This window comes from Epinephelus lanceolatus, chromosome 2, assembly GCF_041903045.1.
Source record: "Epinephelus lanceolatus isolate andai-2023 chromosome 2, ASM4190304v1, whole genome shotgun sequence".
NCBI classification, from domain to species: domain Eukaryota; kingdom Metazoa; phylum Chordata; class Actinopteri; order Perciformes; family Serranidae; genus Epinephelus; species Epinephelus lanceolatus.
Genome location: NC_135735.1, coordinates 9274825 through 9295457, shown reverse-complemented (window position 1 = coordinate 9295457; position 20633 = coordinate 9274825). Strand labels below are relative to the sequence as shown.

The 20633-nt window shown below is 40.8% G+C and overlaps 1 protein-coding gene across 1 annotated transcript in view; it reads left to right on the top strand.

The window, feature by feature from the left end:
• The window catches only part of LOC117261372 (CD151 antigen-like), a 38365-nt gene that overhangs the window by 8151 nt on the left and 9581 nt on the right, over positions 1-20633 (top strand). Inside the window, exon 3 of the mRNA XM_033633811.2 lies at positions 5414-5605. Coding sequence (XP_033489702.1) covers positions 5414-5605 — 192 coding nt within the window. The remainder of the gene's footprint in view (positions 1-5413; positions 5606-20633) is intronic.

The window sequence follows — 20633 nt, the reverse complement described above, 5'->3', positions numbered from 1 at the left end:
TGTAGATCATAGATGAAGTTTATGGATTGTCTGAGATGTTGACTGTGTTGAAAATATTATCTAGAAAAACATTTTTTACCTCGTTTCCATACCTGTTTGTCTGTGTTGATGTGAGGTGTCTGCAGTACTCTACAGTGTTGGCAGTGATTCTGATGTGTCAATTGCTTAAATCCATAAAAACAAATCCGTCTAACTGGTGTTAAAAGAAAGAAGCCAGGGGGATCAACACAGAGGTCTTGATCATTTATCAGAGCCTAAACAAGCCAAACTGTGATATTGATTCAAGTAGTGCGCTGGGCTATTTATGCCTAAATGGTCTGGTTATTGTTGTTCTTATCTAGTATTCTTATCTGCACTATGGTCCTGCAACTGATTTAATATAATTTTAACTGGTTTACTGGTGTTTTTATTTGACCTCTGTATTTGTTTGTTTTATATGCACTCACTTGCACTTTGAGATAGGCCAGTGCAATACCTGTAGTTCCCTTGTTTGTAACCTTACAAACAAGGCAAATGGTTGCACTACTCTTGCAACAGTAGTCTGCAACTGTAACACACTCAGCGCACTATGTTGGCAAATTGTCTGTGTTGATTGTGTGTATGTATGTGAATATTGCAGCTGTTTGCACTATACTGCCCAAGACAAATTTCCCTTGCGGGACAGTAAAGTTTATCTTATCTTAGAAACTATTCAGACAACACATCCAAACCAAATCCTGATAAAGATAAGGAGATAATATTTCTAGTTATAAAATGAAGTGTTTTTCTTTTACAACAGTAATACACATGCTTGCAATAATGTCCTTGTGATGACATGAGAAGTGTTCTTTTTACGTGGCGTAAATAGGAAGAATTAGCAGATGAAATTCTTTCTGAACCTTTCTACAAAGCCTTCCTTTTTCAGGCTGCAGATGAATGCCTGCTGCTATTTCAGTTCATGGAATCAAAGCCAAGTTGCATACTTTTACAGAGGACACAGAAGATGCATTCAAAGCCTTATTCCCCCAAAACTTTCAAATATCAAGAACGTGGTGTTCCGGGAGAAAAGCACTACAAATCAGCGCTTCTGTAATTTGGATGTGCTTTGTGAAAGAAAAAAAACAGAGTCAAACATCAGCGCAGCACCTAAGGAAGAGTTTCTCACGCATTCTCACTCGCAGTTCTGCCCATATGTGATAATCATCTGTCTGCCAAAGAATCGGATCCCTCTCAAATTGGCAGACAAACAACACTGAGCCAGTGTTACAAGCCTATGGATATTTCAGGATATTGTAGTTATTTCCTTGTGATTATTAAATTTTAAAAAATCCTTGAGTGAAGCTACATGAATCACAGTTATTGAAAGTAGAGAGAATTTCTGAACTCCAGATGCCGAAATGAACACACCTCAGCACTATATTAAAAATGTTTTGTTGAATGGCAGCTGTCCATTTACCTCAGGAGTACCATATGTCCCTTTTTCTATTGATGTTCTGTTGGTGTGATTGAATTTTGAATCAAGACACCAAATTGAGTAAAAAAAGAATCAGTGCTGAGGCATTACAGGTGTTACAGCAGGATGAGATGGATTTTTGTTTGTCTGCCTTTTGTGTCTGCAGCTTATGTCGGCAGCGACAAGGATGTTTTTCTTTGTGTTAGCTGGCTCGACAATCCCTAAAAACCTTGGTCAGACATAACAAGTGGCACAAAGGTGGTCATCAACTCCCTGCGTTAATCCAGGTTTTCTTCTTCAGGCTTGATGCACGTTCCAATAAAGCGAGTCAAGTAACACATTCACCATCATTTGACCCTTAAAGTGATCGATGCCTGTGCTGCATCCTTTTACCTTAAAGAATATTTTAAAATTCTTACAGTAAAAAGCAACACTGTTGCTTCAAGTAAGGCCAGACAGTAGCACTCACGAAATTAGTAATTGTGTGAATTCACAAGTTGCACCCTGTTAATTTTACCACTCCCTTTATTTCTAACATGACACTCTAACATTATAGCCTGCACCTCTTAAACTTTAAACTTGATGCAACAGATGTGTTTGCACAATGAAGTTTTTGACCACATCAAAGTAAAATGAATGTTATTGATTGAATATTATCTGTGGGAAATACATCAGTTTTCTAATTGGTGTAATATACTAGCAGTGTAAAAGTCCAAGCTCAAAACCTACTTTTATGGTGTCTCTTAATGTGTGAGTTGTGTACCTGACAGTTATGTTGCCTCTCGTGTGTGTTTTTAGCGTTTTATTCCCTTTGTACAGCACTTTGGTCAGCGTGAGTTGTTCTTAATTGTGCTTCATAAAAAAAGTTTTGTTCAGTTGAGTAAAATGGATTTCAGCAAATCAGGACAAAGCATAAAAACATAATGTAAAGAATCTATATTGCTCATATATCAACTATTGACTATATAGTGACACTGTTTCCAAAGGAGTTGATTAAAAAGGCCATTGTTAGCTGATTTTAAGTTGAAACTCGGAACAAAAACTGGTCCCAACGCGGTTAGCCATGCAGCATAGCTAAGTGAAAAGAGAGCCACCTTTGTGACACAGAAAACTCTGGCTTAACAATCAACATACCTCACTAACCCACTGATCTTGCTTTGCGTACGCCCCTCTGGTGATGCATTTAAAAGCACAGTCAAGGATTTGTTAGGCCATGTTGACTTTGGGTTCATGAACTTATCAACACTAATAAGTAAAACGCTATTGTAAAAATGTAGTTTGGGTTCTTTCAGTGTTTTCATTTGAAGTAGGTCATTAGATATTCCTCTGTTTGAGGTTTTAGGTTGAAATAATATACTGTGTTGGGATTAATGAAACATTTTCAGACCACAGTCTACATCTCTGACGTTTCACCAACAGCTACGTTCAAGATAAGGTTGACTTGAAGATGGAAAATAAACATGACTGGCAATCGGACCTCAAAGCCCTATCTGCGTAAACAAACCTTGTAATCTGGAAGGCCAAGGAGATAGCTTTATGTTAACATTGCACAGCACAAAGCATTCATACTGGCAGCAATGGTTTTGATAATGGATATCATTGTGGCGCCAATTACAATGCATCAAAAGTTTAGAATAAAATGCAAAAAAAATGAAATGCAAATGTGTATTTGTGCATGAAGGCACAGATGTCATGCATTCACTGTATTTTTTCTAATTCATTTCAGTAGCTCTTGTGAATGGGCATATATGCCGAGACAACATCACACATACACCTCAGGGTCCATTAGATCTATTTGTGTCTCAGTTTTTACCTGTTGAAGCCACTAGAGGTCGCCAAAGTTTGTACTTCTGTTGTGCAGCTTTCAATTAGACTTGGACAAGATTCACTAATTCCTGTGGTTTATTGAGTTTTAACAGCAGGTGAAGCTACAGCAAGTATCATGTTCAACACATGGAGTGATTACTGCAAAGACAAAAACCCAATTCTGCTTCTTATGTTTGTGGTTTACTGGGATGGGATCTTTTCTGTGGGTAGCAAGATGATTTTTGAAAAGTTGTGAGATGCTTTGCTCTATGTATGCTTGTGAAAATATATTGTTTATATTGTTTTATGTGGGTAAAATAATGAATATTCTCTTGAAAGCATCCTGAAAGGAAACATATATTTTGATCTCACTAGCAACTGGTTACATGAGGCCTTATGTAGCTTTTGATTCAAGTGGTCATGAGCAAAAACATTGAGAATCCCTGACTCGTATTATTAGGTAGTGTTCTGAACTGCACTTATAAACTGCACCTGTAAGGACTGAAAGAAAAATACTGAAATAAATAGCATATAAAGCATTGGTACAGAAGGTACTGCAGCTAATTCCTGCCAATTAAAAAAAGCACTATGGTTACTTTTTAAAATAGTAATGGTAAGTAAAGAGTGTTGATTAAAGCATCTTGTTTAGCCCTGTTGTGTGTGTTTACCAGCCACACTGTCTCTGGGTGTGGTACAGTCTGAAGCCATCGTCTTCCCTTCTTGTAAATTAAATCTAAATTAGGCCGGCTGTTAGATTGAAGGCTTTGGCACAGTGACAGATCTCTGTTGCAGTGCTGCTCCATCTGCTGACTCGGCACAGTGATATCTTACTGATTTAATTTTCCCCATGTTTTCATCAACCATTATCTTTGATAACGCTGAAGATGTCAGACTGTGACAGTCGTTATTTTCTGGATGGAAGCACTGGTTTTTATGCTGGTTTAGTCCATCCTGTGGGTTTAAGGATTCTGTTGATTTTCATAGTTCCTCAGACTTTAAACTCAGAACCTTTTTAAAAATGCCTATTCCTCAACCAAAAATTAGAAAAAGAGTACTGTTCAGGGCCGCAGTTAACAATCATGTAATTTATAGAAATGAATCTGCCAGTTATTGAGTATGAAATGTAAAAGAAACATTTAAAAATTTGTGAGAAAAAAAATGCTTTTGAGGTGAAATGCTCAGTATATTCACGCTTATTATCAGATCCTTATTATCCTGTCACCTGCCACAGCCTGGCATCATTCAGCTGTGCGTGGTGCTCTCCACAGCTGACCACGAGTGTCAGCAGCACACAGTCCAGCCTCGACCCCTTCCTCTGCACTCCGGTGGTGGGGAATGTGATAATGAGCCAGCTCTAATGAAATACTGAGTGGAATTTGATTTGAGATTTAAGGTGACAAATCTTTCACAATTAAAAGGTGCTTATGGAAAAGTTATGGCACACTGGCACAAACAAAATATCACTGCTGTGTTTAATTATTTATGAAGTGGATCTATAGAAACGTGTGAGATAAATTTAAACGTGTGAGAGGTTATTATACATATAATGATTCCTCTCACATCTAATCTTCGCAATCTGGCTTCAGTTCACCACCTCACCGTCTGTCTTGCCTGTTTCCCCTGTCTCCAGTATATCCCCCTAAATTCTACACAAGACCTTTAAAATTACTGTAATATTTGACAAAGAAAAGCATCTCATATTAGAAGCTAAAACCAGAGAATATTTGGCATTTTTGCTTGAAAAATAACTGAAACAATTAAGTAATTATCATGACAGTTGATTACATTTCTGTCAACTGACTAATTGCTGCAGCTAAATTTCATGTTTTCATCAAACGTGTCACAGGAGTAGTGACAGCCCTGGATTACTGACCTGAGCAGCTCCATTCAGCTCATTCACTAATATCTGCCAGCACAGACTGATTCAAGATTAGATTATCTTGTGTGGCAGCGATGGCTCGTTTGTATCAGGTCACAATCAACTCCTGGCAGGCATTTACTTCTTCTTCATCACGTTGAAGCCGACTCGGGTGATAAATAAGTCAAACCTCTTTGTCACTCTCAGGTTTTGTCTCCTCGGTGTTGTACTTTGTGCCGTTTTGTGGGCCAGAGTCTCAGTCCTTTTGTACCAGTCACCGCCTGAGATCAGACTCTAACCATGTAATCTTCTCCCAGTTGGCAGGGGGCGTTGTGATGGCAGTGGGCGTTTGGACCTTGGTGGAGAAGAGCGACTACATCAGCCTTCTCTCCTCCAAGACCTACGCTGCCTCCGCCTACATACTGGTCCTGGCTGGAGCCATCGTCATGGTAACAGGCGTGCTGGGCTGCTGTGCCACCTTCAGGGAGCAGAGGAAGCTACTGCGAGTGGTAAGAGATCACGTCAGGCAAGAGATATAATAGAAGCTGCACACTTTGGCAAAATGTTAAAGTGTGTGAAACAGAAATCACTTGTTCTCTGCAACCTGAACACAAACAGTGGGATAATAAGAGTGTGTTACATATGCATATTTGGTTTTCTGATTTTTAAAAAAAAAAAATTTCCTGCGACCACCACCCCTCTTTGGAGGACAACTTTATTTTCATGACCAATTGTATTTTCAAATATAGTTGGAAATGAACCAAAAAATAATGTTGGAAGATAAAAATAAAAGATGTAACAACATACTCACTATTCATGAAAATGAACAGCAGTCTTTAGATTTTGATTGGTGTGAGTTAACTTAATTGCCATTAATTACAATTATACGAACTTGCCTTGGTGAACGGACAGTCTGGGCAACATTCAAGACAGCACACTAAATACTAAAACCATTATACAAAAAAATACATTTTAAAATCCACAAAATACCAAATTAAGCTGGAGATAAAGAGCCCTTAAAGATATACTAGGCAGGATTTACCGGTTTAAAACAGTATATGGTTATAGTTATACAGAGGGGATCTTAGGCTGCTTTCGCACCTTGAGTTGTCTCCTTTGGTCCAAATCAGGGACTTATTTTGTTCCAAAGTTGTATAACTAGAGTTGGTTCGTGTTCGCACGGCAGCAAGTGGACCAGATCAAATACTTTGTGTGAGAAAGCTGCTCTTGATTGGTCAGAATTTCCATGTGGGAAAAATCCAGGAAGTAAACAAAACGTTGAAGAAGAGTACACTTGCAAGATAAATGTGACACTTTCTAATGTCACAATGGAGGGACAACTACGCAGGTTGATTTTAGCGCTGCTCATCGTGGACTATATTGCTGTCATTGTTCATTTTAGTCAAACCATACAGTTTGAAAACGAGGCGCGGCTCCAACTAGAAAACAATGTTTTGATGCATTGGATGTGCTGAATGTGCATATTAAGGCAGTACAGGAGGAGGTGCACATTAATAATCCTCCAGGACTGTAACATGCTCATGTTGAACCCAAACAATGTGTCATGTGACTGCAGTTGGTTCAGATCCAGGTCGGACCAGTTCTCACCACAAACAAACTGCACCAGAGTTCATTTGTAACTGGACTGAGACCACCTCTCCAAGAAGGTCTTGTTTCGGTTGTTTTGGTGCACACCCGAATGCCATTGCTGTGTTCACACCTGCCCGAACGAACTGCACTCAGGGGGCAAACAAACTTGAGTTCGATTGAACCAAACAGGTCAGGTGTGAAAGCACCCTTAATTTCATTATGAGTGGCATTAAAATAGTCTTAGAAGCCCTAAATCTAACTTGCCTTCGGCTGTAGGGAACCTGAAAAGATAGCGGCCAGGGCTAGACTGTAAGCACCAACCATCCAAAAGACACAGCGCCAAAAGAATGTAAATTTAGAAAGGCAAAACGCCAAACAAGAGTGAATCTGGGGTTGGCTTTTACTTTCAGTTTCACTGGCAAGCGTGTTTATGAACAGTAGCCAACAATCCTGTGTAGTTTACCTTAAAAATGCCAAAGTTGTACCATTTAAGAGTTGAACAGCCTTGGGGAATGTGCTCTCTTTAAATTCTGTCCCTGCTGGCCCCCCATAGACCACCCCATGTCCAGGTACAACACAAAGGAAAACACGGGTTCTGTATCACACAGGCTTTTTATTTGCTGCCTGTTATTGTGTTCGACATGAAGCAGTAACTCGCACACTGGCAGTCTTTCTGTCCTGTCTTCAGCCAGATGGCTAGCTCGCACATTGTTGGAAGACAAAGCAATTTTCTCATGTGGTGATAATACGCAGATGTGAAGCCTCAAAAGACTTACAAATTAACATCCATTGTGAAGTAAATGAGGGAATTTCTAGATAAAGACTCAACTCAGTGCACTCAGACACAAAACAGGTTTGAATATTCCTTAGTAGGATGAACATCAATTTATTTGGGCACTGACATCTTTCTTTGCACGTGAATAGATTTTGCTTTTCCACCCTAGAATAAGCCAAAAGGTAAATATAGGACACTGTATAACACTTCCAGAAGTAATAGGTCGTTAGAAGGACACCGTGGTGCCACACACACCACGGCCAAGGTGTCAACCTCGGTTGGGTTCAGTTCAGACAAAACAAAAACTTTCAAACATTCAGTTGGAGCCTGTGCCCATATTTGATTTGGCACACTCTGTACACAGCACAGTGTTTTGCCAACAGAGACCTGCATGGCACTAAATATGCACCCAGAAACACTGTACTATTCGCACACCGCTCAGACTCCATCCACACATTTCAGTATGGTACATTTATGCACATACTCATGCGTCATCTTTGGCATTATCCACTCTTCACCGGTGATGAGTCCACAAGAATTCGGCAGAGCCAGTTATTTTCAGCTTGAGACGAGGCAGATGCCAAAATATAGCCAGTTCCCACCAGGTGTATTTATTTGTAGCATTCATGAAGTAGCAAGAACTCTCTAGATGACAAGGATGGCAACCAAAAAAAAGTTATGACACATACTTTTTAAGTTTTCACACAAACAAACGAGAAAGGTGTTGATATTTGTGTTTTTGGTTAGTTACGTTCAAATTATGCAACAACTGTCTCATCTGTCAGTGCTCGTTTTAGTATTTGTAACAACAAAAAATAAACTTGTAATTGTGTACTCCATTTAAGTTTGGTACACCTACACTGGTATCTGTATATATATCTTTTAAACATTAAAACATAGACAGAAAATGAATAAATAATCAGTCAAGGACAAATACAATTGCTGTTTTATTCTTAGAGGCACTGTTCACCCTAAAATCAAAATTACATATAGGTATTTTTCCTCCTACCTGAAGTGCTGTTTATCAGTCTGGATTGTTTTGGTGTGAGTTACTGAATATTGGAGATGTCAGCTGTAGAGATGTCTGCCTTCTCTCCAATATAATGGAACTAGATGCCACTCAGCTTGTGGTGCTCAAAGTGCCAAAAATGCTTTTGAAAAACTCAACAGCAATGTCTCTTTCCAGAAATCATGACCCAGTTACTCAAGACAGTCCACAGACTGTTGTGAGCAGTTTCATGTGGGAACTCTTCTTTCCCTCAACCATGTCACTGCGCAGAAGGAAGTGTGCATCTACTCATGGACAAGAGGCTTGTGCTCGTGACATTGCAAGAAGTTAACATTAATGGTGTCCTCCTTGGCTGAGCTGTAAGGTTAGCTAGCCCAGTGGGGCTAGGTGCGCCAGCAATAGGTGCACATTCCCCTGTGCAGTGTTATGTTTGATGGGTGTAGTCTGGTAGATAGCAAATAGTGCCTACATAAATTTTTGCGATGCTGGTCAGCTAGGAATGAACTAGCAGCCAGTACAGTACAGTCCTCTCTCGGCTGGCTAACATTTAGCCGTGTTACTTACTGATCCATTAGAAAGAAAGCTAGCAGGACACCGGTGTTGAAGCCTCTTTGGTCACGGAGCTCCCTCCATCTCTTGAACGCCTGACTGAGGTTTACTCTTGTTTTTCCTCTTCTTTTATCACTCTGCTTTTTGTGCATCCTCGCCTCCTCAGACAGAGGAGCTCGTTTTCTTGTGGCAGGCCGTTTTTCACTTATCTCCAAACTTTGTCCGTCTGCCATTGTGCTCCTGACTCAACTATTTCATGCCCCGGCCAGTTCCTCATAAGGACCAGCTCAAGTCCCTGATTGGCTGACCGACCAGTTTGGCAATACATGACGCATTTCCTGCCGTAAAGCAGATTTTTTTCCGTGAAAATTCGTCCCCGGTGGCAGAAGCTTATTGCAAAGATTGCAAAGCCATTAAGTAACCTATGTAAACGCTGATAGTCTGATTTTACTGTGTATACTACCCTGTGCAACCCACATTATTTTCATAATGATATATATAGTCAAAAATGCTGTCTGTTGCTACTTTAAAGGTGTATGAGATTTAGGGGGATTTAGTGACCTCTTGTGGTGAGGATCATAGATTGCAACCAGCAACTTCTCCTGGTTAGAATTTATTTTGTGTTTGTTCAGGAGGTTTTTACCAGGAGTGGAATTATCCACAGAGGTCTCTTCCTGTCCATAACAAACAGATTCCGGTGATTTAAACTGGTAAAAACGCTGAATCAAGTAATTTCTATTACTAATAGGTGACGTTGTTTTGCCTATTGGAGACGGGCCATTAGTCCAGCACCTTCTAATATGTGCTCACCTTTTGTCATTGATAAAGTAAGATCCAGACGTTCAAGACGTTTTTACCAGGACCTGAATTATCTGCAGAGAAGTCCTCCTCTCCAAGACAAATGAACCTGGTGATTTAAACTGGTAAAAATACTGAATAAAATAGTGTCAGAGTTTTCAAAATCAGCGTCGCATCACTATGGTGGCCAACGCAAAAATGCAAAGCTGGGCTGCTGTAGAAACATGGTGGTGCAACATGGCAATCTGGGATGACGACCTGTTCCCTATGTAGATATAAACGGCGCATTCTAAAGTAGCGAAAACATGATGATTCTTATTTTCAGGTGATTATTCACTCAATAAAACATGCTAATTATATCATATTCCATTTCTGCCAATATATCCCCCTAAATCTTACACACTGGACCTTTAAAACCAGATATTTTGCTTCCTAGTTGAGTGGAAGTCTTCAAAGACAGTAGTTGAAAGGGTATGCTGATGATACTGTAATATGACACACATAAACAAGCCAAGATTGCTTTAAATTTTATGATTTTTAAGGAAGTTTCTGTTGCTTTTGTCCACATTGAATATTGAAGAAACCAGGGCAGCTAGTCTGGGGATTTTTTTACATTTTATTTATTTATTTTTTGAGGCTTTAAAACATAATTGAAACGTCTGTAGATAGAGCGGTAGACAATAAATTTAGTCCCCACTCTGTCCAGATTATTTGATTTATAACTCGGTACTTGTGTGTAAATTGAGGTGTGTTCGCCACCTCTTGTCCTGTGTGTTGTGTAGTTTTGAAACGCTCTGTGCATCCGGAAGAGTTGAGATTAGGTCGATGAATCACAGTGAAGGAATGAACTTGTCGGCAAGGAGAGATGCTATCGAGATTGTAAAAGAGGGCAAACATAAGGGCAGATTGGTGGTTGGGGGAGAGAGGTAGAGTAATTGTTCTCCTGTATGTGGAGAGTGCCCGGTACCTGCTGAGAGTACATGAGAGCAGCAGTGATTGGCTACACTGTGCTGTAACCTAAAGGTCACAAGTTCTGCAGCAGTAAGGCTTAAATAAACCAGCTGCAGCTGCCTTTAGATTAAAGGGGAGGCCATATCAGACTGTCTGTGAGGCTGTTAGTGATGTTTGTACGGTACAAAGTATGAGAGAGGTCACCGAGATGAAGAGAAAAAGAAGAAAACTCTCCCATGGGAAGAGGGGTGTGGTGTGTGTCTGCAAACACAAAGCTTCATTGTTTTGTAGGAGAAAAGCGACAGAACAGTGTAATGACTCAGGGAGAGGAGGGAGAAACTTTCCCTCCAAATGACAGAGCCAAATGGAAAGCAGTCCGAACAGACGCTGGATCCACCTGTGGAGAAACTGACTTCATGCAGTTTGACCGGACATAATACAAGTCTGAGTGTGTCACTCTGCCTTTCTCTTTAGTTCTCCCTCATTCTCTCATGTCTCTTTCTGTCTGTCTCACTTGATCTGTTCCTGTTTTCCTTCTTCTCTTTTCGTCTCTTCCATCTTATCAGCAATGATTTATCTAAAGTTACAAATTGTATTTATTCTAATTATAACTTGTGGTATTTATTTAGAGAGCTTTCACATCAGGGACTCTGGCCTGGATCTGAGTACACTTGACCCCAAAGTCCAGTTTGTGTGATTCTTTTGAACACTGTGTACCATATCCATGCCCGAGCCCGCTTGAAAGTACAAGTACACCGGTACAGTTTGCATCAGGTGTGAACACCAGCTGTACCAAAGCAGAGACGTGGACTGTTATTCAATGTGACCACAAGGAGTTTTTAACCCGCTATGAAACAGTCTCAGTTTAATACTGATGTCTCTGTAGCAGATGGCAGGGCAGGCCGTTGCCGACACACCCAGATCTGGCTTTATCGGACCTGTAACGTACTAGTTTTGACTTTCTGAAGATGACCTTTAATTATAGCACCCTCTCACACTGATAAGAGTTATAATTCTTGAGCAGAAACTTCCAATAATTGGGGTAAAATGTCATGTGTCTATGATGTACCATCTTTTTGAATCATTTTTGAAGAAAACCGATAAACCAGCACAAACACAATAGACTTCAGCTCTTCTGGCTTAAACCCCTAAAAATGTGACGTCATCTGCTTATTTTTTTAATCAATCAAGCAGTTGAAAAGGACAGATGCTCCATGGGAGCACTTATTCCACTCTCTGTCTCACTGTCTGTCTTTCACCGCCTCTATTTTCTCTCCATTTCGTTTTGTATTTGCTTTTTCTTATCTAACTATATTTGGTGTTTCGCTGTTTCAATTGAATTTTATTTATACGAGGCAACAAGCTGGCAGAGCTGCAAGCAGAAGCAAAGGTTAAAGAGGGCGCTGCTTCAGAGTTCATTTTCTGTCAGGCTGCTCAGCTCGCAGCCCGCCTGTCCTGCAACCTGATGAGTCTTTCATGACTTAGTTATGATCATCGCTCATTTCTCAGGACAATTCTGTAGGCTCCAACAAGAGGAAGAAGAGAGAGATGAAAGGATCTGCATACAGTGTTGTGTGACAGAGGATATTAAACGCCCATTTAAATGGATTTCTTTATGGTGTGTGTGTGTGTGTGTGTGTGTGTGTGTAAATAACTGTGTGACGAAAATCTGTTAAAGGCGGTACAGGTTATATGGTCTATAGTGCAAAGTGGTCATGCTTAGTTTGAAATCCGTGCACACCTTCTCTGTGTGTGTTTTCTGAATGCATGGTGCATCTTGAAGAGTTGAGATCACAGCCATGAATCACGGTGAAGGAATGAACTTGTCATGAGGGAGGGGGGGGAATCACAAGAGATTGCCAAAGATGGAGAACATAATGGAGTTCTCTGTGCGTGTGTGTATGTGTGTGTTTGTGTGTGAGTGTACAGGCGCTATGCTGGTTTTATGTTGCGCATCAAAAGAAGCAAATTCACAGACCGATATTTAGTCGCATTTGCATTTTTAAGTCGTTAGAACGTCTTCATCCAAAATCTTTTATTCATGAATTTTCAAATTGTCCATAAAACTACAGCTGAAATCTCTGGTTTATATTCTATAATAAATCTAACTGATTATCCCTTTTTTATAAATATATATATATATATATATATATATCATCCAACTACATTTGCTGGCTTTATAGTTTATTGTTTCGACATACAGTACAGGCCAAAAGTTTGGACACACCTTCTCATTCAATGCGTTTTCTTTATTTTCATGACTATTTACATTGTAGATTCTCACTGAAGGCATCAAAACTATGAATGAACACATGTGGAGTTATGTACTTAACAAAAAAAGGTGAAATAACTGAAAACATGTTTTATATTCTAGTTTCTTCAAAATAGCCACCCTTTGCTCTGATTACTGCTTTGCACACTCTTGGCATTCTCTCCATGAGCTTCAAGAGGTAGTCACCTGAAATGGTTTTCCAACAGTCTTGAAGGAGTTCCCAGAGGTGTTTAGCACTTGTTGGCCCCTTTGCCTTCACTCTGCGGTCCAGCTCACCCCAAACCATCTGGATTGGGTTCAGGTCCGGTGACTGTGGAGGCCAGGTCATCTGCCGCAGCACTCCATCACTCTCCTTCTTGGTCAAATAGCCCTTACACAGCCTGGAGGTGTGTTTGGGGTCATTGTCTTGTTGAAAAATAAATGATCGTCCAACTAAACGCAAACCGGATGGGATGGCATGTCGCTGCAGGATGCTGTGGTAGCCATGCTGGTTCAGTGTGCCTTCAATTTTGAATAAATCCCCAACAGTGTCACCAGCAAAACACCCCCACACCATCACACCTCCTCCTCCATGCTTCACAGTGGGAACCAGGCATGTGGAATCCATCCGTTCACCTTTTCTGCGTCTCACAAAGACACGGCGGTTGGAACCAAAGATCTCAAATTTGGACTCATCAGACCAAAGCACAGATTTCCACTGGTCTAATGTCCATTCCTTGTGTTTCTTGGCCCAAACAAATCTCTTCTGCTTGTTGCCTCTCCTTAGCAGTGGTTTCCTAGCAGCTATTTGACCATGAAGGCCTGATTGGCGCAGTCTCCTCTTAACAGTTGTTCTAGAGATGGGTCTGCTGCTAGAACTCTGTGTGGCATTCATCTGGTCTCTGATCTGAGCTGCTGTTAACTTGCCATTTCTGAGGCTGGTGACTCGGATGAACTTATCCTCAGAAGCAGAGGTGACTCTTGGTCTTCCTTTCCTGGGTCGGTCCTCATGTGTGCCAGTTTGGTTGTAGCGCTTGATGGTTTTTGCGACTCCACTTGGGGACACATTTAAAGTTTTTGCAATTTTCCGGACTGACTGACCTTCATTTCCTAAAGTAATGATGGCCACTCATTTTTCTTTAGTTAGCTGATTGGTTCTTGCCATAATATGAATTTTAACAGTTGTCCAAAAGGGCTGTCGGCTGTGTATTAACCTGACTTCTGCACAACACAACTGATGGTCCCAACCCCATTGATAAAGCAAGAAATTCCACTAATTAACCCTGATAAGGCACACCTGTGAAGTGGAAACCATTTCAGGTGACTACCTCTTGAAGCTCATTGAGAGAATGCCAAGAGTGTGCAAAGCAGTAATCAGAGCAAAGGGTGGCTACATGTTTTCAGTTGTTTCACCTTTTTTTGTTAAGTACATAACTCCACATGTGTTCATTCATAGTTTTGATGCCTTCAGTGAGAATCTACAATGTAAATAGTCATGAAAATAAAGAAAACGCATTGAATGAGAAGGTGTGTCCAAACTTTTGGCCTGTACTGTATTTGCAGTGCCACATCGTCATGTGGAATTATTAAATCTCACATCATACCTAGGTATATTTCACTACCAGTAGGCTGATATGAACAGCTGTATACGTTATGTTCCAGGGAGAATTAACAGTCGATTTAATGAGATACTGTATGTATTTAGCATTAATACAACGCATTTGTCTTTAGCTTTTGTCAAGAGGATTTGATGTTGAGCGAGAACAATTAATCGATTAGTAGATGGACAGAAAATGAATCTGTAACTTTTTCGTTTTTGCTTCCAACTTCTCAAATGTGAAGACTTTGTGCTTTTCTTTGTTTTATATTATTGTGAATTAAAAAAAAAAAACAAATTTCCGATAAAAATTTGGAGAAGTAACCTTTGACATTTGTGTGGCATTTTTGACAGTTTCCTGATATTTAAAGGTCCAGTGTTAACACTGATTTAGGGGGATTTAGTGGCATCTATTGGTGAGGATTGCACACTGCAACCAGCTGAAACTTGTCCCGTACATGATGCCTTCAGTGTTCTTTGTTCAGGAGGTTTTTTACCAGGAGCTGAATTATCTGCAAAGGTCTTTTTCTCTCCAAAACAAACGGACCCAATGTAAAAACACGTAGCAGTTAAACGTTGAAGCAAAGGCGTTTTTTTCCCGACATTGCTCATTGTAGAGGGGCTGCTAGTCTGAGTGGGCGGAAGTTTGCTGCAGAGATCAGCCTCTCATTGGGCGGAATGAGCCACCCGCTGAAGTCCCGCCCTACCACCTCGGGTTGTGTAGCAGTTTTCAACCGTTTTCAACACGTCCTTTACTAACTTTTGCAGTGTTTGATCTTGCGGGGATGTAGCAATTTTTCTGCCATGGTTCGCGTCCTGTAGGTGATATTTTTGTGGGCGTGTTACACCAAAACCTGTTTCCCCCCGGCAATATTTTTGCAAGCGCACCGTTGCTGTGGCACCGCCCAGAACGATTGTGATTGGTTGAAAGAAGTACAAGCAGCTGGGGTGTTTTTTTCTCCAATCTCACAGTGAGAGTCGGCCCAGCCAGACCTTTCTTTTCTTGAGAAAGGTCTGGCGAGTGAGACTAAGGGGCTGCTAACTACGGTGGTGGAAGCAAAAACAGGAATGGCCCGATCTAGAGCCAGTGTTCGGTTTGTCGGTTCTGGGCTACGGTAGAAACATGGTGGTGCAATGTGGCAATCTTCATGTAAGAGGACCTGCTCCCTATGTAGATATAAACGGCTCATTCTAAAGTAACAAAAACACTGCAGTTCTTATTTTCAGCTGATTATACACTTAAGAAAATACTTAAATTCTCTCTGCCTATATATCCCCCTAAATTCTACACACTGAACCTAAATGGACTGAATAAATAATTTAGACAATAATAAGTAGAATAATTAAAATAAAAGTAAAACTCCTCGTTTGAAGTAAAGAGCACCTCTGTTAATGGCAGGAGAAATAAATCCACTAAGAAACATAGTAAGCTTCAGGAAAACTAGCAGAGCCACTACAAAGACAGCAAAGGCACCGCTTTAGTAAACCATCATCTCTGTGACAGGGACGTGTTGGAGTCGTGATTCAGCCCAGCAGGTGACCGTTGATCACATGTTTACCAAGCTGTAATGAAGATTAGCGTGTTGCAGTGGCTTAGGGAAAGAAAAGGTTCTGTTTTTACACTTTGTGTGAAGAAAAATCAGGCTTTACCACTGCTCAGACACCATGCTGAAGTTAGTTTAATAAACGCCAGCTGCTGGACACAGGTTTATAGAGTTTGCATCTTGCTGACGCAGTTTAAAGTTCTGATTGATTAGCTGCGTGTGGCCAGAGAGTTCACCATATAGGCGAAAGGACTCGGGATGACTCCATTCAAAACCCAGCACATGTCCAACAGCTATCAGTCTGATTAAAGTCACCTTCAGCGTGACTCTGAACTCCCCCTCGCTCTGTAATTGTAAAGGCAGCAGTACACTTCTAATGAAGTCTGAAATAGAAACACAGTCAAACACGGAGCTGCATACAAATGTGTGTGTGTATCCACGCTGCAGTTAAATGTTGCTCATTTATGTATGCTGGAGGAGAGAAGGGGCTGCTGTGAAAGAGGGACACAAATGGCCAAAGAAACTGATCAGATACTTTCTAATAGCCTCAGCAAAATGAGTCTGAGTTTACCACGAGATGCTAGACATTTTGTAGTGTAGCCAGGAAGTCTGAAGCCCATGTAGAGCTTTAAAAAAGGCTCTGTACATATGAACCTGCTGAGAGTCGTTTTGGCAGTAATTACACTGTGCCCTTAACGTCGCCCGGGAGAAGAATGGCAGCTCAGACGTAAAATGAGTCTGTGAAAGAGAGAGTGTGTGCCTGAGATCATAAGGAGTCCTCTGGAGTCACTGTAGTCAGTAATTCAGGCGCCTCTGTCTCTACAGCCAACAACAGGTTCTCTCTGTCACACCCTGTACACATCACTGTCCAAATGGGATCGGCCTGAGAAACACGCTGCTGTCTGTGTGTGTGTTTAAAAAATAAAGCACAGGCAAAGACAAAGTATGGTAGAGTCCGAACACGACAATAACAGTTGCCAGGTTGCCATTTAGAGCTGCATGATATTAAATATTACATTTATACAATTATTTTGACAGATATTGGGATTGCGATATGCGTGGATTTGGTCAATTTTGTGTTTATTTTCACTGTAAAAATATGAAAACAAATTCTGCTGGAGTCTGCACCAAACAAGCATGTTCCCTTACGCCTAGAATATGATTTGTAGGCTGGGGGATCTCTGTAGCACCACAGTGCTCCATTTATAATATTTTGTGACACATTTTACTTTTATGAAAAAAACTGCAGCTCCTGCGATTTGGATATTGCACTTGGCCATGTTGCAGTTTCCATAATATTCTGAATAATTGTGCAGCCCCATCGCCATTGGCATCCATTTTGAGAAATCAGCAACCAACTGCTAGCCTTTGGTTGGTAACCACTTTTTAAAATATAAAAAATAAGGACAACAAACAGCAAAACTTGCACTCCAAAATAAATAAATTATCAATATTTGTTTTGTTACTGATATTTAAATATTGCTGTTATAGTCATAACTGTAACCATCCCACGCTGCACTTCCATTAGTGCGCTTACTCGGGAAAATAGCAGAGCACATTAAGTTGTTTCACTGTGCGGTGAAAAATGATCGACCAGCCCATCACTGTTACAAACTAAAGTGCAAATTGATTAATTTGACAAAGAACCGGATGAACCTGAATGAAAAGGGACATTTTAAAAGCCTTGAGAAGCATATGTCTTGGCATCTTTAAGCTGTACGCAGGCTTATACTGCAAAACATGTACAGCGGGGTGCTCAAAGTCTCCATGACTGAGTGCCAATTTAGGGAGCCAACATATGATTAAGGGCCACACAGGAAAAGTGCAGGTGCGAGCTGGCCACCGAAATCTCTGCCTTTAGCCAACAGTACTAACATTGATGACACCACATCATTCTCGCGACACTTGTGAGGAACCACTAGTTGCCATATAACTGATAGCTTTCTACAAGTTGCCCCCGGACGCAGACTGGCCAATCATAACGTAGCATCAGGCCGGCTCAGACCAACACAGCTGTGCTCCATTGACTCTAATGCAGTCGTTTCAGATTTCCTTCATTTTCAGGCTGGTTTTGTGGATTTGGAGCTAAATGTTGTGTCTGGGGCACGTCGTGTATTAATGATACTCGTTACCTGGAGAGGTTGGAAAAAGATATGCGTTTCCTCCCTGTTCCAAAACCAAAATCAAACCCTGAAAAGTGTAGGGTTAGCTAGCTAGCTACTGAAGATACAGCCTACTGAATGTATACACATGCTACTTTTGCCTTTTAATGATTATAACAGTGAAACAAAGAGCGACCCTGCTGTACAGGAACCAGTGAAGGGAAGCAGGGAAACTTTGCTGATATTCAACCAGCTGTGTGTCATCACACTGTGCACAGATGTACGTTGTTTGACTTACCATGGAGATCCCTGCCTATCCGGGAACACCGTTCATCTGCACACACTGCGATGCCACACAACTGGGTCAATATCAGCGAAGTTTCCCTTTATATTCATTGTCTTGTGTGGCGATCAGCAGTGATGTGGTGGTTCACTTTTACACTGTGATCTGTAGCCTATAGTTCAGCTTTAGCTTCTAACTATCTTTGTCTTTTTAACCTGTTGTTGCTGCTGAGTCAGTTTGACATCCTGGATATATCCTTCAAACACAGACTGTAGACCCCTCTGTCTGCTTCTCTCTGGAATCACTGATTCATTTTTCAAAAAATATGACAATATTTCTTCAGGGAGTGCAGTTAGTTACAGTGTAGGCTCCATGCTTACTCTGACAGCTTGTCGGACCATCACAAAGGGGCGGGGCTTAGCGAGAGGTCAATTGGGCTGCAATTTGAGCAACAATGATGTACAACAACCTAGACATAAAGGATCTGATATAAATTGCGGTCGGATCAAATCCTCACACACCTTGTTTAGTGTCATAAGTTCAACCGTTTAACGTGACTTTCCTATGTATTTGCTATCTATCTTTGTTGCTATGCTTCTTAAACCATCAACACAACATCAAAATGCATCTTAGAGTCTGTTCAGCATTCAGGCTCAGAGCCACACAGAGGTCTAATCAGCCCCAGCTATCAAATCAAAGACCAAGTCCACTTTACCGGCCTGATTTTCTCTCTCTGATAGCAGCAGGCCAGAGGAATTTGGGTCAAGGTTTTCGGGCTGATAGTATCTCCTCTTGTCTTTAATTCTGCAGAAACATGGCACGAAAAGCAAACCTTCCCTCTAACTCCCATGGGCCTGGTCATGAATCAGATACTGGAGATAAACAGCAGAGCTCACGCAAAGGCGCAGAGTGTGAGATGTTAACAATAACTTTTGCAGTTTTGGGTTTTAATAAACCAACTTTGAGCAGAAGAGCTGAACATAGATGGAAAGCCATTAGAAAACACTTGAGTTTGCCTAACGTTAAGTGTCATCATCTGTTGTGAGGCCTCTTTTTATGGGCTGGCACACTTGTACATGTTATATGTACTATTATTAACCGGTAAATTAGTTACACCTGTACAGTGTAATTCAATCCAGAACATCAGCACTCCAATAAATCCTACTTTTATGAGCTTCTCTAGGCCGTACATGGTGCTGCAGTTGATTGCATCATATTTACATGTATAAAGGTCATAGACAATCAGAGATCAGTTCCATACTTTACTAGAAATCAACATAATGTCAAATCACCATGTGAAAACTTTTAGATAGTGTGAAAGGGGTCGTTTGTAGTGATGTACCGACAGACTTACCACCTGAATCTGCAGGGTCTTCAGCTCATTGTTTAACTGTGCAGTCCACAACTTTACTGTTTTGGTTCACTCTCACCTCTCCCATAGCGTTTTTATTTTGCCGCAGCAGACAGAAAACAAGCTTGAGAAACCCACTTTACACTACCTGCTAGGCTCCAAACAGCAGACAGACACGGTTAGAGACTAGCTGGTGGATATAGTGGAGCATTTAGTGGCTAAAGAGAAAGATATTTCCCTCAGGAGATGGTAGAGATTTGAATCAGCTACAGGAGAGTGAATATTGGACTTGCATTCATCCCGTGGACACAAACAAAACTCCAAATGAATTATAATGTTGCTGCTCTGTGTAAATAAGCAACTGTATGCTAACAAGTTGCCCATATTCACTTAAAAAGGTGATGATATGTCTATGTTGCATTCACAGCTTATTTTTAAAGAAATCAGGTACAGGTTTAAGTCTTTTAATACCCAGTGTTTCTCATACATTGATTCATTCGTGGTGGCCCTTTGTCTACTTTGACTCTGATACAGTCGCCTGTCTTTGTCTGCAGGCACCACTCTATAGCCTCACTTAATGTCCCACCCACATAAACGCAGTTTGAACTTTTAATGTTGGGGGTTAAAGAAAATCTAGAGGAACTGTCATGTGTACAACTGAGGCTTTGTTTACATGAATATTAATCGGGATACCAGCTCTAAGGTGCATTTTCATATCCCGACTAATGTGTCCAATG